The sequence below is a fragment of the Oikopleura dioica genome, chromosome XSR, assembly GCF_907165135.1.
Source record: "Oikopleura dioica chromosome XSR, OKI2018_I68_1.0, whole genome shotgun sequence".
NCBI classification, from domain to species: Eukaryota; Metazoa; Chordata; class Appendicularia; order Copelata; family Oikopleuridae; genus Oikopleura; species Oikopleura dioica.
In genome coordinates this window covers 10317939-10339336 of record NC_137294.1, presented here as the reverse complement: position 1 = coordinate 10339336, position 21398 = coordinate 10317939, and the positions used below count along the sequence as shown (strand labels likewise).

At 43.2% G+C, this 21398-nt stretch overlaps 6 protein-coding genes and 2 long non-coding RNA genes across 9 annotated transcripts; 6 read left to right on the top strand and 2 right to left on the bottom strand.

The window, feature by feature from the left end:
* The first annotated feature begins 57 nt into the window (after positions 1-57).
* On the top strand, positions 58-2822 carry LOC145707340 (uncharacterized). The gene is made up of 8 exons (XM_081784857.1): positions 58-219; positions 307-867; positions 915-1143; positions 1191-1340; positions 1420-1614; positions 1660-1880; positions 1929-2172; positions 2247-2822. The coding sequence occupies exons 1-8, from the start codon at positions 92-94 to the stop codon at positions 2424-2426; spliced, it is 1908 nt and encodes a 635-aa protein (XP_081640983.1). The 5' UTR covers positions 58-91; the 3' UTR covers positions 2427-2822.
* Positions 2823-2834: 12 nt separating this feature from the next.
* LOC145707341 (ADP-ribosylation factor 6-like) lies at positions 2835-3602 on the top strand. The gene is given in 3 exon segments (XM_081784858.1): positions 2835-3061; positions 3063-3237; positions 3279-3602. Coding segments are annotated over 3 exon segments (621 nt in total). The 5' UTR covers positions 2835-2852; the 3' UTR covers positions 3516-3602.
* Positions 3603-5931: 2329 nt separating this feature from the next.
* On the top strand, positions 5932-10600 carry LOC145708282 (uncharacterized). The gene is made up of 2 exons (XR_014134817.1): positions 5932-6319; positions 10363-10600. It is a non-coding gene; the product is annotated as an uncharacterized LOC145708282 (long non-coding RNA).
* Positions 10601-10896: 296 nt separating this feature from the next.
* LOC145707753 (uncharacterized) lies at positions 10897-14570 on the top strand. The gene is made up of 9 exons (XM_081785324.1): positions 10897-11005; positions 11048-12794; positions 12844-13076; positions 13121-13235; positions 13275-13456; positions 13499-13620; positions 13662-13770; positions 13814-13930; positions 13978-14570. The coding sequence occupies exons 2-9, from the start codon at positions 11156-11158 to the stop codon at positions 13993-13995; spliced, it is 2535 nt and encodes an 844-aa protein (XP_081641450.1). The 5' UTR covers positions 10897-11005; positions 11048-11155; the 3' UTR covers positions 13996-14570.
* Positions 14571-14586: 16 nt separating this feature from the next.
* LOC145707752 (cytochrome P450 2C20-like) lies at positions 14587-16207 on the bottom strand. The gene is made up of 6 exons (XM_081785323.1): positions 15766-16207; positions 15422-15723; positions 15279-15378; positions 14992-15236; positions 14732-14942; positions 14587-14690 (listed from the first exon to the last, which is right to left on the bottom strand). Exons 2-6 carry the CDS (start codon positions 15567-15569, stop codon positions 14600-14602), a joined length of 795 nt encoding a protein of 264 aa, XP_081641449.1. The 5' UTR covers positions 15570-15723; positions 15766-16207; the 3' UTR covers positions 14587-14599.
* A 603-nt stretch (positions 16208-16810) lies between these two features.
* Positions 16811-18413, top strand: LOC145709268 (uncharacterized). The gene is made up of 3 exons (XM_081786946.1): positions 16811-17354; positions 17401-17631; positions 17667-18413. The coding sequence occupies exons 1-3, from the start codon at positions 16824-16826 to the stop codon at positions 18411-18413; spliced, it is 1509 nt and encodes a 502-aa protein (XP_081643072.1). The 5' UTR covers positions 16811-16823.
* A 715-nt stretch (positions 18414-19128) lies between these two features.
* On the top strand, positions 19129-20447 carry LOC145706726 (uncharacterized). The gene is made up of 2 exons (XM_081784161.1): positions 19129-20173; positions 20217-20447. Exon 1 carries the CDS (start codon positions 19283-19285, stop codon positions 19874-19876), a length of 594 nt encoding a protein of 197 aa, XP_081640287.1. The 5' UTR covers positions 19129-19282; the 3' UTR covers positions 19877-20173; positions 20217-20447.
* LOC145706732 (uncharacterized) lies at positions 20417-21345 on the bottom strand. Of its 2 annotated transcripts, none has more exons than XR_014134705.1 (3): positions 21255-21345; positions 20636-20716; positions 20417-20592 (listed from the first exon to the last, which is right to left on the bottom strand). It is a non-coding gene; the product is annotated as an uncharacterized LOC145706732 (long non-coding RNA). The 2 variants fall into 2 exon arrangements; XR_014134704.1 differs by lacking the exon at positions 21255-21345 and adding an exon at positions 20985-21117.
* Positions 21346-21398: the final 53 nt, after the last annotated feature.

Here is a 21398-nt window from a genome sequence, read left to right as displayed (position 1 = left end):
TTAGAAAAAATTCATGCATATATTGAACTTTATAAATTTTTCATCGTTCGCAGCTTTGGCAAGAATAGTTCCACAAGATGTTGGATGCATTATGTCACAAATGGTCAGACGAGCAATTTACGAACCTGATAGTGGAACGAGGAGAGTCTCCTCCAGCCTCATTACTGGCTCGATACCAGTTATTTCTGCCGCCCTCAAGGCAAAAGAAATGGACGTTAGATAGGTTTCGATTCTTTTTGTTTCCCCCACTTTTATAAAAATTATTCAACACATCAGATCAAAGATTAAATAAGAAACCAAACTTACTGCGACTAATTTGCCCGAGGTCCTTGCAGAGATACTCAAGTTCCAACCGAAATCGAATGATGATCTCAAGTTCAAAATCGAGCTTCTCCGCGGATTCATGGAACTGCTCTATCTTCTTGAAGGAAGCGTGACTGTAGCATGCGTGGAAACACTTCTTTCAACTTGCGAAAGCATCAGTGGCGAGGATAACTTGTCTGCGAAGTTGCGCAGGCAATCTGCTTCTGCCCTTGTTCATCTGACAAGCAGCAACGCGGATATTATGGAGCCACTCTTCGAAATGATCCACAACACAGCCGCCAAGTGGCAAGCATCAAAGCTTCACGTAGGTCCGCGCGTGCTGCTCTTTGAAGTTCTTGTCATCCTCTGCTGGCTGCCAAAGCGCCAGCATTTATTACCGATGCTTCTTACCGAGCTTCTCTCTGCAGTTTCCTCAATGTTCGACCAATGCACTCCGAAAATAGAAGAAATAACAAGCTCAAAACAATTCGCTGAATCGATGGGACTACATCTCAAAACTCCAGAGGAAATCTTAAGTGACGATCACGTCTTCACTTCAAATAGGTTTGGGCTAATCTAGCATCAAAGAAAAGACATGCAATGTTACTTAGAGCTTCGATCACATCTGCAGTCGCCTTATTGCTCGTTGTGTTACGGAGGTGCAAAGCCGGATCCGGCAATTCAGGAAACGAAGCTGTCCGCCAAGCACTCTCCGTCGGCGCTCCATGTCTAATAAAAGTTCTCTCTGTCTACCACTACTTTCAATCTCTCTACTCTGAACCTTCGATTTCGGCTGCTGCGAAGGAAGCATTGGATACTGAAGCAATTGACTGGGCTCAAGTAATTTGCACTTCGCGCAATCATCGTTGATTTCATCCCGTTTTTAGGTTAACCAAATAGATTCCGACATGCCCGAAGCAGACAAAAAAGATCCCAACACTCGGTTAAGAAGCGTGCTCGAAAATGCACAGCAGCAAATCCAATTAGTAATCGCCAATGGAGCCAAAATCTGGCCCGACCTCTACCACATGCCTCAGGCGCGGGTTTAAAAAAAATAAATCGAATAATTCCTAATATTCTTTAGGAGTAGGTTGTTCAAAAAAACCCTCTCGAAAGCTCTATGAGCGCCTTAGCGTAAATAATCTATCTCAACTGCCGTGTACCAGGCAACGTCTTGTTATCCGCCAGCTTCTTGTCCCGTTTGTCCAGCACTGCCCCCTATCGAACATTGACCTTGGCGTTCAAACCATTTCCGACGTTATGAGCTGTTGTGTGACCCAGTTAATTAAGAACTGGCAGAAGATAGAAGAAGTAAGCACTCTGAAAATTGCTCTGTGTATATGACACATTATCTAGGCTGATTTCGACAATGAAAAAGAAGAAATGCTGCACTACTTTCGAACGCAAACGCTGACCAAGGATTACAGCGAATTCCTAGTCGCCGTTTTACGAAGCCAACAGAGTGACCACAAGCCAACCACCGTCGCCGAGCAAATGATCAAAACCAATCTCAAAGTATTACTAGAAGGTGTCTGTACTCCGCTAGGTTGGCTTTGTGCTAAAACTATGCAAAAGAGGTAACTTGAGTTCTTTTCACAAATTCGTTACATAAAGCCTACTTTTAGCTGTTCCGTTTTGCAGAGTCTGATGCCTTCGCTAGAGCGTGAGCAAAACTTCTCTACCGAGCTGCGCGCAGAGTGCCTCATCACAATCCTGCGGGCGTTTTCAATCCATGGCGAACATTCCGAATGCATTTCACCCCTCACCCGCATTGGCTTCACTATTTTCAAAACGCAGAAAGACATCTTTATCAAAATTCTTCACCAGATCCCACGCGTCGACAAGGAAAGCATAAACCTTATGTTGCGGGTGAGTGCAGCACTCAAATCAAGGAAGAATTTTCAAGCCAAATAAAATTGATAAACCAGATTTACTATTTTAAGAGCATGGAGGATGGAAGTAAAGAAGCCAAGCAGCGAAGCAAGTTCACCCAAGTCTGCCAGCCACTCTTCAAAAGCCCGTCTCGGAAGAGGGAAAGCTTCAGCTTACAATATCGTCCCTGCCTCCCCTCTTCAACCGACGCTCTCGCAAATGGAACCGGTTTTCCGAAGAAAGTTCCGTAGAGTTCGACGTGAACTGGATCTCCCTTGAAAACTCTTAATTCTTTCCGATCAAACACACTAGCTACATGTACCAACTTATTTACAGTACTCGACTGCTTCAGTAGAAACGAAAATCATCAGTTCTTTTGCTTTCTTTTAAGTTCATTTCTTTTCAAAGTTTTTTCGTTGTTTCTTCTTTTATGCCAAATTCAAGTAAGTACTATTTATCAAAACTAGTGAAAATACTTTCGCAAATTCTATTTTTCCAAACGCGCCACTGAATTCCGAGAAAATGAGCTTCCGCCTAAATATTCTCTTTTTTCTCTCTCGGTCTTGTATTTTTCTCCGTCTGAGACTCAATTTACTGCCAACAGAAACTAAACTAGAATTTCACTAAATTGACAAATCATTTTTCTACACAGCCAGTCACAGTTGCATCGTTCATAGATGGGTCTCGGACAATCGAGAAAGAAGAAGAAAAAGAAGCGCCGCGCAAGAATTCTAATGCTCGGGCTCGACTCTGCCGGGAAGACGACGCTTTTGTACAGAATGATGACGGAATCAGCCGTCACCACTATCCCAACTGTTGGCTTTAACGTTGAAGAAGTCTTCCATTCGGAAACAAAGTTCTCGCTCAACATTTGGGACATCGGAGGAGGAGAGCATCCGACCGCTTTGGCGACACTACTTTCTTGGCTCAAGAGGGCTGATTTACGTCGTCGATTCTTCGGATCATGGCCGGCTCAATCTGGCAAGACGAGAATTTTGCGAAATCATTACGTCGAGAGAAATGCGAGAGTGCTCCGTGCTCTTGGTTTTCGCAAACAAGCAGGTTAGCTGAAGATAAATTATGCTTATTACCTTGCGGCTCAGGATGCAAAGAATGCAGTGTCACCAAAGAAAATACCGGCAATCCTAGGCCTTGATCAGCTGGAAGCAGTTGATTGGCGCGTGCAGCCTTCAGTCGGGACAAAAGGATTAGGAATTTACGAAGGCTTCAAGTGGTTATTGGAGACAACGATGAGTGCACAAGAAAGTAAGCTAAAGAGCAAAAGAAAAATAGAGAAAAGGAGAATTTCTCTCTCACGAACGCCGAGCCATGTCCTCTAAGGACCTATTTTATCACTATTTTTTCTGTCACTTCATGATTTTTTCTCAGTTCACAAAAGTTCACTCTCAAGTTCGAATAAACGAAGTTTCAAAAGAACTTAAAATCTCTCGGTGCGAATGTTTTTGACATTTTCTCCAGCTGCATCTTGGCTACCTGTTGATTCGATTTCCAAGTGCTTTTCTCTTAAAAGAGAGTGCTTTAATCACTTTACGAGCATTTCTATGCAAATAGCCGTTGAGTCAGCAGTTTCACCGACTTGCAGTCATGAGTTGAATTTATTCCTCCCCTGAGTCGTCTCGTTTGAAACTCCCTCAATTGTCATCAAGGAAAAATTAATGGCGCAGTAAATCTCCGTGCAAGTTGCATTATCGTATTTCACCGAAAATTGGACACCGTGGCTAGAGTTTAGCCGGCGATGTTTTTCTTTCTCGAGCAAGCAGAAATGAATTCTAGTCAATCCCGAAATTGATATTGCTTTGTGCTTTCCGGAGAAATGTCAGCGCTCTCGTTCGCGTGTTGGTTTTTGCACTATAAATGAACATATAAAAGAAGATCTACTGCTGTAATCCATCCAATTTACACAAAGCGCTCTTGAACAAAAACACGCGCGCAAACTGCTTTACGGTAGTTTTCGAATGCTGCGCCAAAAATGCGAAAACAGCTGGCATTTTTGCAGCTTGAAAATCATGATCCTCTTGTTTGAAATTAAAATATTCATTGAGCTCTCAATATATTGTGATGGGGATGCTCTTGATTCAAGCATCTTATTTCTTCTCTTTGAAGTTACAGTTGTTGCACCACCCCAAGAGAATTATCCACTGGCCGGAGGCCAACAGCTGGTTACTGGTTGCTCAGCTTACTTCCAGTAGTCGAATCCTGTACATTATTGAGCAGCAAGAGCAGGGCCCATAAACGCGACATGCGAAGATGGATCATATCCGTCGTCTATCGGCATTTTCAGTGAACATTTACGAAGCAGCAGATGGTGCCTCCACCTGGCCTCTGGCCGCTTTCTATCACTTTTATTTCTTCTGATTAGACTAGTCACCACTACAGTAATATTCGAGTTCGATAGTCCTCGCGTTTTTTTTATAAAACAATATGAGTTTGAAAAGGCACGCGCCAACAAGGCTTGGACCCGCAGGTGAATCAACATTACAATTTTCAAAAAATTATTGCCTTTGTCCATTTTCATGTTTTCCTTGTCGAAAAAGTGTCTGGTATTGGAATTAGTCAATTCCGCATTCAATGCACTGCCCATTGTCCAGCCTGATTTTAATCTATTACAAATTAGCGTCTAAGTGCATAATCACCGCGAATTATCGAAAATATCCCCGAGCCAAGAATTGCTTTGAAATTCCAAATTTTAAATCTAGTCAATTTTTTGAATGCGCCTTCTCACGTTTGTTCTGGATTTCGTAGACCGGGGCTTTACTGTCAATGCGAGTTTGAGCAACTAAATATACACGCGATTCTTGCCAACATTTGCTATTCAATTTTGTATAATATGTGTTTGCCTTGTTGACGCGCTTGTGGTGGCGGGAATTAACTTTTCCTTCCTTGGAACAGACGAGCGAGACGGGCTCAGAAGGTAGTGCGTACTACTGTAGTGTATGTATGAATATACGCGGCGGAATTATCGATTGCGACCCCTGGTAGCAGCATATAAGCGCCTCGATCATCATCTCTCATGTTTCGTGCACCCCTCTGACGTTACTCTGTCACGGCCTGGCAGCTCACCCTCGAATACTACTCCACTAAGTACCCGTAATCGTGATGAGCTAATTTATACGCAGGACACATTCAGTTCGATTCCACTCTTGTACAAACAAAATTTGATATCCTCTTCGCAAACAAATTCAAGGTCCGAATTTCTGCCATTTTTCAATAATTCGCGCAAATAAATAAAGTCGCTATTCTTTCACAACTGGATATTCAAAAGTTTTACAGCTGCGCGCTTTTGTATTCAGTGGGGCCTTAAGTTCTTGGCAATGCGAAACTGGGCTTATCTAAACTTTCGGCTTTCAAATGCAAATGAATGCTCACTCCACGTTTATAAACGAGGGCAAATGGAATGTCGGCGGAGACTTTGGCTAAACAAAATGCAGCCTTAGATGTGTGAATTCGTTGCGAAGTTGTTTATCCTGATGTAAACAGGCTTGTTAATCTGTTGTTGCTCATTTAACTCTTTCAATCAACAAACGGGAGGATAATTACCATCGCTTGTTACCAACTACGTGCACGGCCGAAGAGAATGCGCGGCCATTCTTCTTTCCCAAGCTCGTGAAGAAAGAAAGAAGAAAAAAAATGCCCGGAGCGAGTGAAATGTTGGGAGGGGGCGCTCGCGCATCTGGCTGCGGAGCTTTCCCGAAGCTCGCGTTTTTGGTGTGTGTGCACCACTCCGTATCTTTTTTTTTATTTTCCGAAAAAGACGAATTTGGAAACAGGGTCAACTGCGAGGAAAGAGAGAGACCTGCCGACAGTGTCAGTTGTTGGAAGCTCTTTGTGATACTGACTGGTCAGGCGTCGCTAATTTGTCGCCAGCGGCAAGGGTGGAAGCCTTCCCGCGATAGAGAGCCCGATCGCTCCGAATCTCACCGAGATTTTCACGTCACTGCCCGTCCCTATCCTTTACTACCCGCAAGAGAAATCATCCTCCCCCGTTCGTTCGTCCCCGGGAACGCTGAGGACTTCCTTTTTCCCGGCGCTGGGACTTCCTAGAGATTCTTGACGAAAAAAGAATAACGCGATGAAGATTCTAGTGGGAATTCTCAGTACACTGCTCGGCGTTGCCGATGCCAAGGTAAGTGCTAGTTAGAGCATAATATTTTTTTCTATTTGCCAAGTGGAATTTCATTCATTCTGGAGATATTTGAGAAAAGCACCGTGTCCCCGAGAAAGGCCAGCGTGTCCGAACAATCGAACACAAAATACCGTCCCATCCGGGGCAAATATTTATCCATAAATTGGTCCCTTTGTCATCAAATAGGCGAAACACTCGTACTCAGCTGTATTAATTCCATTTTGCCGCCGCTTACGATTTTTATTTTATTTTTCTTCTTTTCAAAAAAGGGCTGATCCCTCATCGATCTGAGCACAAAGGACAGATCGATCTTGGACTTCGGTATTGATTCGCAGTCCTCGCTAATTTATACTACTCGCCGCCCATTACTACTTTTTTTTACCAAAAATAAACATGATCACAGGCAGCACCGCTACTCGCCGCATTCCAGCGCTATAATTGTCGCTTTCCACGTGCTTCATGACTGGAGGAATTGTTCGCGACAAAAGCAACCTTCTTCGAAATATTCGCGACTAATCCCTTTCAGCAGTAATTATGATCACGAAAAAAGGTTTTTGAAAGATCCATGTTCGTGATGTTTATTTTGTAGCTGCTTTGGCCGTTGCGGGACTAAAATTGTTTCCGTTTATTGCTATGCCCACAAGTTGCATTTATTTTGGCAGGGTGCAATTTATAACTATCGGAATTCGCGAAAAGTTTGCACAGTGCACATCTGCGTGTTTCAGATATTGCCTCGCTGTGCATTCCTGGCTCATTCTTATCAAATTGGGCAGATGAAGGGGGCAATTTTTGATGCTGCCGAATTTCGCGTTTCCCAGAGTAAGAAATTTCTCGATAAGACGCTCGGCGCCTTCCTTCAAAGTGTTTAAACGAACACTTCTGACAAGAATTCTGTCAAATGCCCCTGTACAATCACTGCGGCATTCCAAGAGTGCTTCAACTCGGTAGAAATCCACATCGCCAACGAGTCACTTGGTCGCTAAGGCGGATACGTAGTCAGCTAATTCGCTTCAGTTGGCGATAATGGCCCATCTAATCCAATTTCAATCGGTCATTGAACATAACAACTCTCGCTGAAAGCGGTAGACCAACGTAGACCGACTGTAAACTAAATTATCAATACAGTTTTGAGCGCCTTTTTGAATCGAGCATATAAAGAAAAAAAACGCTCAAGCCTACTTGGTTCCATTGTTAGCTAATTTCAACGAACCGTATTTCAACGTCTTATTTCCGGGATTTTCAAATCTTCCCAAATCGATTCACAACGTCAAAATGGCAAAAGACGAACATTTTCGTTGGAAAGTCAACTTTCTTAAAAAACTAAGAAAATAGTCCCTTAGTCGCCAGAGAAGCTTTAATGGCTTTGAAAATAAAATCTAAAAAGTCGGAAAGAAAAGAAAGAGGCGATCGATCGATAGGTCGGGCTAGCGAGATCTAGGCTTCTTGCCGAGCCACTTCGCGGGTTGTTAACCCGCTCCGGAAATTGAAGTCAAAGCAAAGTCTCGGGGAAAACAAGATAGATTTGACTTATCAAAGTCGGCTTTTTAAACAAGTCGCAAGTCGAGTCACAATTCTTGATGAAACATTAGGCGGTGTAGAAGCGTAACAATCCGCTTACACTTATCCAGTGCAGAACAGGGCCAAACCCTGTGGCCACGAAAAAATTGGCTTTCGCAAAGTCCAAACACTGACTATATAAACTCTCTCCTTTTCCAATACGTTAGTTTAAGGAGAGGGAAAGATAAAAGGACTTCCTTGGTCCGCAAGTGCCATACAAAGATTGATAAGACAGTGGGTATTTGTGATTGTGGGCGCATGTGATTGATCATCGCTTGTTGCTTTTATGAGTTAAACCGAGCTTAAATTATGTTATTTTGTTACTAGTATAAACACGCCCATCGCATGCAAAACACAAGTTAAACACGATAACAGTGGCTCTGTCCGATGACAGTCACGCAAAACATGCGAGCATTATTATGGCAAATCTGGTGAAGACAAGAAAAGTAGCATGAGAAATTGGGAGCTACGAACTTTCAAAGGCGCCAGTCTAAAAAATAATGCCTTTGAATTTTGACGTATCTTGAGTGGATCTGCCCAAAGCCCAATATTCCGTTTCAATACTGGTCCTCAATTAAAGTCCACTTATCTGGGTCGCTAATTGGCCCGTATTACCACTGATAACGCGGTATGAAAGCGATCCCTGGCTGCCCTGGCTGGGAAGGAACGTTATATAATCCCCTTGTCTGGAGCAAGTGTAGAGGCTTACTGTGGGCGGAATCGGAAATTGGCGGAACGGGACGGATTTGGCTTTTAGCTTTGAGGGCTTCATCCCTGTGCAAATCGAATTCCCCCGTTTGTAATAACAGCTCCTTGCGGATACCCTCGGTTCGCCGGGATATCCTCGGTTCGCCGGGATTCGGGCCAAAAAGTCCCGGCGAACCGAGGATGGCGAAAAATGTTCTAGAAAATTAAAAAAATGGGTCTAGGATGAGCTTATTATCGCTCACTTTATATTAATAAATGTAAGGGTTAGGGGCACTGGGCAAAATGACAGAACAACGTCACCCGAGGGGGATAGGCTAGGGTTAGTTAGGGTTACTGAAGGGTTACTTAAAAAAAAAAGACATCGAAATACTCATCCTCGGTTCGCCGGGATTTGGGCCAAAAGTTCCCGGCGAACCGAGGATGAGGGGGAAATCCCGGCGAACCGAGGGTCATCCGCTCCTTGTCCTTCTTCAATGCGCTTTGAAAGGAGCCCATTCACCCAGTCTATCGTGCTGGTTGCTGTTTGAAGTTGAGTACCCGAGGTGGCCAGATGCGGCCCCGAAATAGATCAGCCGACCGCGAAAACTTATCTTTTTGGTATCGAACATGGCCAGCACGATAAGTCCAAAAGCTGGAATGCACATCTCCACTTTCTGGCTGAAACATTTTTCAAATGTCAAATTCGCGCTGCTTGTGAATTTAAGCTCCCATGAACTCGCGGAGCCAACGCGGGGGCCAAACGAGGCGGAAATCAGGTGGCTGATTGTTGGTAATTTTTGGCGGCAGATTAATCAATAATTAGCCGTCTGATTGAGCTCACGGGGAAGTGCGAGCTCCGTCGGCCGAGCACTTTGAGCTTGGATAATCACAAAATGACCATCGTGTGTAAAGAAACGCCGGGAATCAAGTATCCTGCCCGCTATTCTTAGCCTAACTCTTTCCAGGCCACTTTTGAGGCCTGCTCACCGGCGAAACCAAGCTCACCAGCACCGGCATATAAATGTAACCGTCATTTCACGCCTGCCAGATAAATCTAAAAAGACTCTCGCTTTCGCAAGTTAGTCAGATTATATCGCGTGAAAACAAGAAAATGCTAAAAGAAATTTCGGAATCGGATTTTCCCGCTCTTTGGAAATGGCGCTGAATATAAAGTTATAAAATCAACTTGTCATATACAAGAGCTTTTTGAATTTTTCTTCTTTCCGAAACAGAATCACTTGATTTTTATTGAAGCAGAGTTTTTTGGGGAGGGACAATGGCGAGTGGCTTGAGATTGGTGACAGCCCCCCGCTATTCGCAGCCGAATTTAAACCTTTCACTGTCAGAAATGCTAATCAGGGGCCAATTGGCGCTTCCATTGTCAATTTAGCTCTGGCTCTTCTCAAGTATCTCCACGAATTTTCGGCTGGAAGGTCCGAAACCTGAATAATGGCAAAATTTCCAGTAGTAACTAGAGCCTTTAGACGACGCTACTAGCTAGACGTAGAAGGCAGCAAAATGTAGAATCTGACATTTCCTTACTACCCGTAATTATATAGGCCGTTGTAAAAAGTATACTTGTGTTTTCGTACTTCAAAGAGCTTAATTAAAATATTACTGCGTAAACGCGCCAGATATATAATTTATTTTCATTCGGCCGATTAGGGCGAATTCACAGTCGGCTCAATTTGAGTATCGATCAGTATGTCCGAGTATCGTTTATTTATGTGTCTGAATGGTTATTTGATGTGATGTCGTTTTCTGCTGCTCTTGAGGAGGAGCTAATTAATCCACTTTAGGCGGATACGATCACCTTCGACAAGCAACAGGCGAACAATTTCTTTTACAAAATGCTGCGGCCGCGCAAGGAAGGCAAGCTAGAAGTGTTCCAGATTCCAGATGGCGTCGTCAAGGACGACTCGCAGACAGCATACACCAACTACCTCGGAACGGATGCCGAATAAGCGCATTTTTTCCTAAATTTCGTAGAGCGCGTAATTACACGCGAAAACACACAAAGACCCGCTCATTTTTTATTTCCGAAAACACGAAATTTGAACTCAACAAGGTTACTACCAACAATGCCCGAAACTTTGAACTATTCCACTTCAAACAACGTTTATCACATATTTGAATTTTCGCGGTGGTGGCTGCGTTTATTTTGTTTGTCGAAAAGGAATGTGCTCAAATGTTTAACGTTGCTAGCGTCCCAATTTTCAAAAGGAAAGGGGCGGCCGATTTTAGTGCGCTTTTCAATGCGAATTATTTACTCTCAAAATAGTCCTTAACTTCGCCCTTCATTATTTTTGGAATTTTCGGTATCCGAAAAAAGCACTCAAAGGAAAGAAAGCTCAATCACCTCAAGAAGCTCTAGAATATGCAAACACGCCGGGGAGCGAATATGCTCTCAGGAAGGAAGACTGGGTGTCCATTAATGACGATGTAAGATGATCCGCCACATTCTTGTTGTTAACTTCTTCCTAGGAATTCGTCTTCTTCCCCATTCCAGTCTCGACAAGGACCTATCAAGTTACCCCAAAGACTCAGCAGTTCCTCTGGATCGTCGGCAACGAGGCCAACTGGGAACCAGCGATGCACCGCTTCCGATTCAAGGTCGACAAGATGCCTCAGGATGCGCTGGACTCGTCCGCCCTCCGTGTCTCCTTCACCGTCGATGATGATGACATTCTCCAACAGTCGATTAGGGAGTTGTTTGACACGCTTGTTGGTTACACTTCAACCGATATTGAACACTGGCGAGTGGTGCACGTTGACGAAACAGCTGCCGATGGAACGGTTGTCGTTGACTTTGTGTATCGTGAAGGAAGCGAGTGTTTGTCCGCCTACGATGACATTTGGCCGTTCATGACTGGCAGTAGCATGTCGATGGTTGGCGAGAGCGAGCCAAAGGAAGACCTCCGCCAAGCCGCAGCTACATCTGGCCAGAGCATTCTCACGCTTTCTCTAACTGTTCCAGACGCTTGCGATGTTCCTATGGTTGCACCGCCACCACGACCAAAAGCACCAGCTACTCAGACTCAAACCTACACTGCTGGTGAACCCTTCACAGTCGAGCTTCTTCTTGGCTCTGGATCAGCCATTGATGGTGTTCCTTCGCAATTCGTCGCCGTCAATGAAGATACTGCTTCGTTCCTCATCCCATTAAATGCAGCTGGAAAAATGACGCTCAAGGTCAGCAATGGAGACACAGAGTACGACCTCGTGCTCGAACCCGCTGCTTATGAGCCGTTTGCTGGGAAGTCTTTAACATTTGATGGCGGGCTATCGTTTGAGCAGCGACAGCAACTCGTGGAAAAAATTCCATTCCCTCTTGTTGACTCTACCCAAGATGGCGTAGCATTTGGTCTTCCATCTTCTTTGTGCGCTGATCTTGCTGAATATGACTTCATTTCCGACCGCAGCGCTGAAGTTGGTGGAATTGTTGGAACAGTCGATTGCCAGCTCAAGAAAAAGAAGTTGAAAAAGGAAGTTTCCCTCAAAGTCGGCAAAGTAAACGAAATTGACCTTCCATCCGCTGACATGAAAATTATCGACCTCGGGTCACTCGACGACAAGCTTATCCTCGTAGATGACAACGTAGCAAAGGTCCTGCTGCCTCAAAATAACTTAGACGACATTGCAGAGGACAGTTTGCGAATAATCCTGGCGGATCAAGAAAACGATGAGTTTGAAGTTGTCCTCGACCTTTCAGAAGCAAAAGAAAACAGCGTCGATCCAGCGTTTACACTCAACTTCAAGTTCAACTCGCAACCCGCCGACCGCTGGGGACTCAGCGAGACACTCACTGCTCTCAAGGAAATCAAACGAGCCGGGGTTCCAAGTTCGTTCGAGCTCATCGAAGTCAGTGACAATGTCCTTGTGATGACGGATGCCGACAACGCGAATTCAAAATGCTCTGAGCTTGAAGGCGAATACGCCTTCATCGAAAACGGAGAGCTCTACTTCCGTTCAAAATATTTCAAGGACGCATGGGAGATTTCAACAATCGACTCGGTCTCCTGCAAGACCCCAACAGAAGCACCAACTACTGAAAAAACAACGATGAAACCGACTACGAGCAAACCGGTTTGTGTTCTGGACCAAGTGAAACTCCAGAAAAAAGTTTCCTTGAACATCCAAGAAAACGTCGAAGAGAGATTCTCCAAGGAAGATTTACTGGAGAACATTGAGAAAGAATTCTTGGACCAAGTTGAAATCATCCCAAACAAAGGTTAGTTCATTCCGTTCTTGGATAATTGCTCTTATCGTTATTTTCGCAGTTGATGCTTCAATCAGTAACTGGAACTCATTCAACGAGGAACTGACAGTTTTTGCTACATGGGATGCTATTGTAGAAATGAAATCAGCAAGTGGCTTGGAAGACAAGAAAGCTTCTGATATCTCATTCACTGTTAGCGCTGAGAACTGCAAAGACCAAGTCATCAAATTCGAATTCGTCGTTGATTTCGTCGATGATTGCAAGAAGCCAAGTCATGTGCTAAGCATCGAACTGGTATAAGAATTCAAATGTATAAAGTTGCTAACAGGAATTTGAAGTTGACACGAGATCAGAAACCAATGATCAGTGACAAGTACAGCACGATGGAGATTATCCGCGAAACCTACGGCGACGACGATATGGGATTCATTCGAGTCCAGAACTTTACAAAAGGTACTATCAACCATAAACATCATTTTGTATTATTTTCAGTAGACAGTGCTGGCATGATCTACATCACATGGCTGAATCATACGGAGGTCATCTGCCAGGAAGAATACTGCCCCTCCGATGAAGTGCAGCACCTCGTTGATTTCATCGTCGATCAGTCTAATCCGCAAACGGCAAAGGCGAAGGACCAGTTTGTCAATTATTTCAAGGGAACCGACTATATCGTAAGCGAAGATGTAACGAAACAGTTCTCACTTTCTTTTCAGTTGAAACACATCAAGTCGCTCAAGATCAACGCTTGCAGAAAAATGGAAAGCACTCCCAAAAGTGATCCAGTCGATGCCGCCAGCACCGCTGGAACTAGCGTCATTCTTCTCATCATCGGAACGTAAGTTGCCTCCCTGTAATACCGTATTGATGGTGTTTTAGAATCGCGCTTGTGACCGCCGCAATCGGATGTATTTACATGAAGAAAAAGAAGGAAAATGAGCAACAAAATCAGCCGGGCCGTGTTCAGTCAATTGACGAAACTTTCACGGTAAATACCATTGTGTTCTCAAACACTAAAGCCAATATTTTAGTCGAGGAAGGACGGTAATGTCACAATAATGGAAAATGATCTAAACCCAGCAGAAAATCAAAGCTTGCTACAGGGTCAACAGGACGAGTTTAGTCAAAAGCCCGACTCTAAACCCGAGGTAACCTCTTAGTTAAAAAGACTGTTCCCTAATAATATCAATTCAAGGGACTGACGAGTTCGTGAGCGACTGTACCAACCTTGTTTATATTGTATCTGCCACCGAAGTCTACACTCAACTGCAAAATTCTCCTCCTTCTATATATATTGATATAGCAGCATAACTAGATTTTTCGCTTCAGTCTTCTAGTCGTTACATCCGCCATAACCTCCTTAGCTCCTCTGCTGAAATTACCGACAGCAGAGGCGCCCACTAAGACGAATTCTACGAAAAAAATGAAATAACTTGTATCTTTTTCGACACACTGTATAATGAGCTCTTCCGTATTGGTAATCCGGTGAGCGCATATGAACTCTTTCATTATTTTTCGAATTCATATGCAAATTATTTTACTGATCAAAATTAGTGAAAATGGCCACCGAAAATATTAAAACAAAAAAACAGACTTGATGGGTGATTTTGCCGCATCTAAACGCGACCCTACTCAATGGCTAAGGTCACCCTAGCCATCTCGCCTAATTTATTCTGAGCGGGAGCGACCAAGTTCAAATCACAAAATCATAAAAAAAAACCCAAAAAATGCGTGCTCTACTCTCAACAAACAAACACTTAGCTTCAACTGTTCACTTTGCCTCAAATAAAGAATATCGTAATATTGAACTTTGTTTATTATTTGTTGCGAGGGATGAAGCGCACTTTGTTGCCGTCTTTCGGCATCAAGATTGCCGTGTGATTCGCGATCTCGTTTTTGCCAGCAGTTCTGAAGCATGTATCGTTGTTTTTTCCTTGATTCAAGAGTACCTTTCTAGTCTGAAGGACTTCACCATGTTGCTTGAAAAGATAAAGTATTCTTCTATCGCCAGTTGCTTGCCGATGCAATTTCTCAGTCCTAGCGAGAATCCGCAAACTTTAACGTCATTTTCAAAGGCTCCGTTTTTGATGAAACGATCAGGGATGAACTTTTCTGGCTCAGGAAAGTTTGCCGGGTTGTGCATCACTGCAGTCAGTGAAGCTGAAAACAATAAAAACCTGATATTCTGACTGAAAGCAAAAAGAAAAACCTTGTACAACCGCTTTATTTTTTATTGGGACGCCCTGTACTTCGATATCTTCGGTTGCTCGGTGCGGCAATGTGTCGACGACAGGATGCCATCGCATATTTTCCAGAAGCACGGAGCGGGTGAACGGGCAATTTTCCTTCATGATTTCCGAGTCTTTTTCGATCGATGCCTTTATTTCTTCAAACATCTTTTCCTGCACTTCCGGGTGATCTGCCAGCGTAAAACAAAGCCATCTCATTTGATTCCTACAATTTTTGGTGCCTTATTCTTGCATTTTTGCTACTTACGAAAGAGTGTCACTTGCTCCCAAATACAGAGCAACGATCGAAGAAGTGATCGTAAAATGCCCCAAGCGCGAGTCTTTTTCAGCTGCGATGAGCAAAATGTCTAGTTGATCATTTTTTTGATTGTAACTTCTATGCAAAATTACCAAGAAAATCTTTTGGGTTAGCAATATCCAGAGTTGCTCGGTGTTCTTTCACCTTGGTTAAAATATACTCGGTGAATCGTGGGACCGTTTCTGTAATTCCAGCCAGCGGTTTTCTCACGAACAGTTGGTACAGCCAGTTTTGCGTCATCTTTTATACGGGCTAATAGTTTTGTTCCGCTATAGTCGACTAATTAAAATAACCCGAGGCCATAGAGGAAAAATATCGACAATGATCTTATTGACGTACATATTTCGCATATTTTCAAAGAAGACTCGAACGTACTTGGCCAAGTTTTTGAAATCTTAAATTGCAAGTTCTCGAAAGAATAAAGAACTCTGATTACCTGGATCGTCGAATTCGTACAGAATTCCGAGAGAAAAACCAGTGACGACATTCATCGTGCCATTCATGAAGATCTCGCGTGGGTCAATGCCGTCCTGGCTCCCTTCGCGTTCGAGATAGCGGTTGACCTGGGCGGAACTGTGCTGGATGATCTCGGAGATTTGATTCCGCCCGACAAGGCGCTTGATCGTATCGTGCCAGTGGACACGCAAGTTCCTGTGCGTCTCGTCGTAGAAACCATCGCCGATTCCCATCGATGCGCCGGCGCCGTTTTTCGTGAGAGTATCTTCCGGGCCAAGAATTCGCTCGACCATTTCATTGATGCCGTAGTTTTTGCGCTTTCTGACCATGTCCTGGTCCAATTTCTCCGAGTAAAGACGATTTGACAGTTCTTTTTTCGAAAACGCTTCTTTGATTAATTCGTAATCGGCGAGAATGACGTTTCCACTTGAAAAGGTTTTCGGGAATGTATTTAGACAAGAATTTCTCAAAATTATAAAAACCTTTTCCTCCATGAAGAAAGTGGAAATGAATTCGGCCTGAAAGCTTTTGGCAGAGTGCCGTTTCCAGCAGCTTCTTTTATGACTTCGAAGTTCTTATCTTTTCTCAGCGGGTAAGCATGCTCTCGCAGAGGGTGCATCACCTCATATCTCACCCAGAGCACGACCAGGCGACACAGAAGAAGAGCAACAACAGTACTTAGCAAAATATACAGCATTTCTGAAATCTCTCAGCTATTTCTATTTCTACTTCTTGAAATCGCGAATTTTTAACTTATTTGCAAAGTCAACAAACGAGATTTTCATAAGTGGGCGTTGCATTTACGGCTCTTCCAAAAGAATCGCACCTTAACAGTATGCAGGTTGGGTTCTACTGTACGAAACCGGCTAAGATGGTAACCGAAGAATCCACAATTGCCAATTGGCCCCTGAATTTGATAAATCGGCTAAAGAAAAAAGGTCATCGTATGAATTTCACGGCGTTCGTTCATGCCACCATTGCAAACTTTAATAACTATCATTCAACAATTATATAAAACTTTTTCTTTTTAACAAAACAATGATCAAGCAAAAGCGATTCCTAATTCTTGTTTTTTGCGCTATTTTAAATATTGCTTTATGGGTACTATTTATAAACAGCAGCAGCAGCGCAATACTTCCAGCGCAGATTCAAGAGACTCAAAAAGAAGAAATCATTCCTCTCAATCTGAAAGAAATACAAGAAGAGTTGAACAAAGATCGAAAAATGGACTCTTCCGACGAGGGAGTTCAGAGGCGTTCTAGCTCTTTTCAACCGAGTGAAGAAATGCTCAATCTTGCCAGAAAAACTCTTGGGCGAGAAAAACTCAGTTTCGATGAGAACGAAAAATACAATCAAGTCATGAGCAGCAGCAAATCGAGAAACGAGCTTCGAATGACAATCAAGTTCATTGAAGATGAGCGACGAAACTCTATGTTTGAGAGAAAGGCGTCAAGCAATATCGACCCACTGAAGAAAGAATTGATGGAGCAACTACCGACTGTGTTTGTCACTGGAGCAAAAAAGTGCGGCACAAAGGCGTTGATCAGATTCTTCGGTCACCATCCACAGGTTTTCTATGCTCCGATTGACTGTTTATTTCAATGATCCACTGTAGGTGATACACGGCTTCATGGAGTCGCCTTATCACGACACTGGGAACCCTACTTTCGACGTCAAAAGTTATTTAAATCACGTTTGGCTGATGTGGAAGCAGAAAAATGACATTGTCGACAATATTGCCAAGATCCATCGATTACAGGAGCAGCAGAAGAAGATCCATTTCTTTGGCAAAACAGCCAACTCGGGAATAAAAAAGATAATCAACTTTATACAGGAAAGTTATTCTGCAATAAAGTGCTAGTCCAATAATCGAATTTCCAGAGCGAGGAGAATTTCATCCATCAAAGCTACATCGACTCGTGGCTTGAGAACTTGAAAGTGATCTTCATCGTCTGCGATCCTGTGAAAAGGCTACTCTCGGACTTTAAGCACGTGATGGCTTCGTGGGCCGAGAAGAGTCACGCCGTGAACCGGATGTTTCTGGGCAGCGAGTCTAGCGCCTATCCTTTCCAAAACATGACGTTCAACTCGATGGTCGAAAAGTACTTGCCGATGGTGCGCGATCGCCAAGAAGAGTACAAAAAGCACAAGGATGTTTTCGAAATGTTCGGAATCGGCCGATTCTCGGCAGTGAACACTTCCTTCACCAATGGTCCAAACGAGTTCGGCATCTACAAACAAGCTCCTTTCATTTTCGACGGGCAAGAGTTGAAAACTCAACCCTGGAAGTTGTTCCAGCGACTGGAGAAGTACCTCGGAGTCGAGAGCTTTTTCGAAGAAGCGAATTTTGCCAGACGTGAGGACGGATTTTATTGCGTCAAAATGGAAAACGAAGAGCTGGACTGTCTCCCTCCGAGCAAGGGCCGATCTTCCAACGACACGGAGTTGTACTCAATCTCAAAAAGCACGCAAAGCATGCTCGAGGACTTTTACTTCAGGAACGAGCTCGCTTTTCTTGGCTACTCTTACCATTGCCGGAGTAGCTCGTTGCTTAGCTCGTCAAAAAGCACAAATCAAAAAGTCGCAGAGAAATTTAATGTGTCAATGAATTGGCTCAACACTAGCTAATTTTAAAATTACTGCAATTTTCTATCAAAGATACCAAGGTATTATTTCTTCAATATGAAACTCTTCATCAGTTTCAAGCGTACTCTTACGACCTAATAAACCAAGCATAGGAATAAGTTTCTGTTAACCAAAGCTAACATTGCGAAATCAAAGACACAAACGATGAGTTTTTTTAAACGAAAAGTTAGTTTTTTTTTGAGCGCGTTTCCTCGCCATTTTATTACATGAAAGAAGCGCATTTTTTCCAATGACTATCAATTAAGGAAATTCCTTATGGCTAAGCTTATTATAACAGAACATTCCCTTTTTACAAGCAATTAGTGATTCCGCTCAAAAGTGCTTCGACACGCAATTAGTTTCCCGCATCGGTGGGTTTTTATTTCTTTCGTATCCTGTCATATCGGAAGCTGTCCACACTCTTGTTGGTCGCGCTGACATGATTCTTGTAACCATTCTGTTGGTGGTGCTCGGTAAAATCGCCAATGAACCGCAGAATGAGCGGATCAAGTTCGCCGCCGCGGTTGAGACGTAACTGGGTTGTTCCTGTTTCCTCATTTTTTTGTGAGCCTATTCATGATCCGTCGGAAAAAGAAATCGGTTAAAGTAGCAACTCCAACAGTACCTCAGTAACCTTTAAAAGTTATCTTCAACGCGAATCCTTCATGTATCCTAAATCTTTGTTCTTTGGGTTTTTTCGATTTCCTGATTGTTATCATAAAAATTTAGTATGGCATCTGTATTCTCGGCTTGGAGTCTTTTATCACAGATCTTACGTTTCCCTAGATTGTTACCATCTGCTAGAAAGAGCGCCATCTATCTAAAACTTATGTAAAAAGGCAAATTTTCGTTCAACTTTTCATAAAATAAAAATGAATCAACAGCAATCAGAATCATCAAAAAAGCGAAAAATCGACGTCGATGACACGACAAATCCAGCGAAGAAATCCAAAAGTGTCGAAGGATACGTCCAGCACCTAAGAGTTACGAGAGACATCTTCGCGAAACGACATGACAAGATTATGAAAATGCAAGTCCAGATAGAAGAAATGTCAAGAGAGCTTCAACAAGAACAGAAGACGTTCGCTGTTGATGTTGCAGAGTCGAAGAAAGAAAGCGCCGAGAAGATTCCCGACGGAATAGTCCAGGATCCTAACCTTTTCGCCTTCAGTTTCAGCTCGAGATTGCATCCAAAGAATCCAAATATGGCTTTTAGCATCAACCGACACATCCGCAAGATTGAGGGCGATCCAAAGAAAGCATTTCTGGACTTTCTGAATGGACAATGGAGATTCTTCACATTTGATTTTCACATCAAGGGAATCGGCAAGACATACAAAGCGCAACTCAAGGAAGCGCTGCCGATCGAGGACTTTCAGCAAATCGAGAAGATTCTTGGAAAGAAACGAGCCTCCACAATCGCCAACGAATTTTGCTCTTACCACTTTCGAGAATTCGAAAAATAACTTCAAAACTACGACATTTTCATAAACAAGCCCTCAAATTTTACGAGAATTTCAAGCGATCTTCTTGACTGGATTCTTGTTTTTTTTTATTTCTTTGTGTGTTCAAAAGCATAACCGTTTTCTTTTCATTGTTGTTGTCGAGATAAAAATCGAACCTCCTTAGCACCACGCGGGCAACGATTTGAATTTGCATTCGCACAAAAAAAACGGATTCTGACACTTCTGAATTTCCAAATTTTCTGTCCAGCAGCGAACAAGAAAGTTATCCATGAAAGAGAGATGAGTAAAAATCAAAAGGTTTTTTAGAAAGAGCTTCAGTTGGGTATTTGAATGAGTTTAGGCATGCCGCATGCGTGTCAACGATTCGATTGTTGAGACTTCGATGCTCGATACTTCCAATGAAGAGAAGGAAAATGAGACTCGGGACCGATTCGAGACACGAAAAGCAAGCACCCTCAAAAAGTTATGTTTGCTGAGAAACTGCTAACCATCACCACTGACCATCTTATATTCTGAATCAACAACAAAAAGATGTTTTAGTTTTCGTGTTGAATCTAAATACGTCTGTAAATCAACAAAGACTAATTGTGACTGTTTTTAGACTAATTATGGACGTCGAATGTTTCTGCGAGAGACGGACTTTGAGGCGCTTCTCTAGCCGCTGGTTCCAATCCTTCCAAATTGCTGGCCTAGGGGAATCGACGGCTTGGAAGCGTCTTAAATTCAGCGAATCTGATACACCGTCAGAAGGGTATGTACCTCAGACTTGGGATGAATTTGAGCGAAGCCCTCAGAAAACTGCCAAGAAAGTAACGTTTGCTGAGAAACTGCCAACCATCACTAAATTTGGGGATTCACTCAAGGCCAAACCCAAAAAGAAGAAAAAGTACCCCGGATTCGGTAAAAATTATTATTCTGACTGATTTATAAACGAATTCAGTGTCCACGGAAATCTAACGATAGCGAATCTGGAACTCCATCGAAAGAATATGTTCCTCAGACTTGGGATGAATTCGAGTAATGAAAAATATTGCTGTGGATATAAGAGCTCAATAAAATATTCTCGATTATAAAAAATGTTTGTTGCTTTATTTTAAGAAATACTTACAGTGGCGTTTGCGGTTGCCTCCCTATCCAAACGCGTCTAGAGAGGGAGGCAACGCGGGACGATTTCTGGTTCGATTTAATGCGCCCTTCTAGAAAAAGAGCGTCTGGATAGGGAGGCAACGAGGGACGCTCCAACAGGGAGGCAACCGCAAACGCCACTGTACTTAGTAAAATGCAAAAATTGATGCCTAATTGAGAAATTATAAAGCGAAATTAAACAAGTCCTATCTTTAATGCTTAGCATGGAGTGATCCTCTAATGTTTTTTATACTTTTTCTGCCGGTTGGATGAGCATAACGAGCACGTAAGGAATGAAGGAGAGAAAAAAGGCAGGAGAGGGGAAAAAAACGCGCGTTTTTAGCGGCTCTGTTTCGTGGCATAGCGCGTAGGCCGAGCGCGCCTCGCCAATGAGTGC

Excerpts from the sequence above, each read along its gene's own strand:
- LOC145706726 (XM_081784161.1), top strand. The coding sequence starts at position 19,283 with ATGAATCAACAGCAATCAGAATCATCAAAAAAGCGAAAAATCGACGTC.
- LOC145707340 (XM_081784857.1), top strand. The coding sequence starts at position 92 with ATGTCACAAATGGTCAGACGAGCAATTTACGAACCTGATAGTGGAACG. Across the intron at positions 1,615-1,659 it reads ACTGGCAGAAGATAGAAGAA|GCTGATTTCGACAATGAAAA; the intron begins GTAAGCACTCTG and ends CACATTATCTAG. Across the intron at positions 1,881-1,928 it reads GCTAAAACTATGCAAAAGAG|CTGTTCCGTTTTGCAGAGTC; the intron begins GTAACTTGAGTT and ends GCCTACTTTTAG.
- LOC145707752 (XM_081785323.1), bottom strand. The coding sequence starts at position 15,569 with ATGACGCAAAACTGGCTGTACCAACTGTTCGTGAGAAAACCGCTGGCT. Across the intron at positions 15,237-15,278 it reads GGAGCAAGTGACACTCTTTC|GAATCAAATGAGATGGCTTT; the intron begins GTAAGTAGCAAA and ends CAAAAATTGTAG. Across the intron at positions 14,691-14,731 it reads AAGTCCTTCAGACTAGAAAG|AACTGCTGGCAAAAACGAGA; the intron begins GTACTCTTGAAT and ends TACATGCTTCAG.
- LOC145707753 (XM_081785324.1), top strand. The coding sequence starts at position 11,156 with ATGCACCGCTTCCGATTCAAGGTCGACAAGATGCCTCAGGATGCGCTG. Across the intron at positions 12,795-12,843 it reads TGAAATCATCCCAAACAAAG|TTGATGCTTCAATCAGTAAC; the intron begins GTTAGTTCATTC and ends TTATTTTCGCAG. Across the intron at positions 13,077-13,120 it reads ATGTGCTAAGCATCGAACTG|TTGACACGAGATCAGAAACC; the intron begins GTATAAGAATTC and ends AGGAATTTGAAG.
- LOC145709268 (XM_081786946.1), top strand. The coding sequence starts at position 16,824 with ATGATCAAGCAAAAGCGATTCCTAATTCTTGTTTTTTGCGCTATTTTA. Across the intron at positions 17,355-17,400 it reads TCTTCGGTCACCATCCACAG|GTGATACACGGCTTCATGGA; the intron begins GTTTTCTATGCT and ends GATCCACTGTAG. Across the intron at positions 17,632-17,666 it reads TTATACAGGAAAGTTATTCT|AGCGAGGAGAATTTCATCCA; the intron begins GCAATAAAGTGC and ends TCGAATTTCCAG.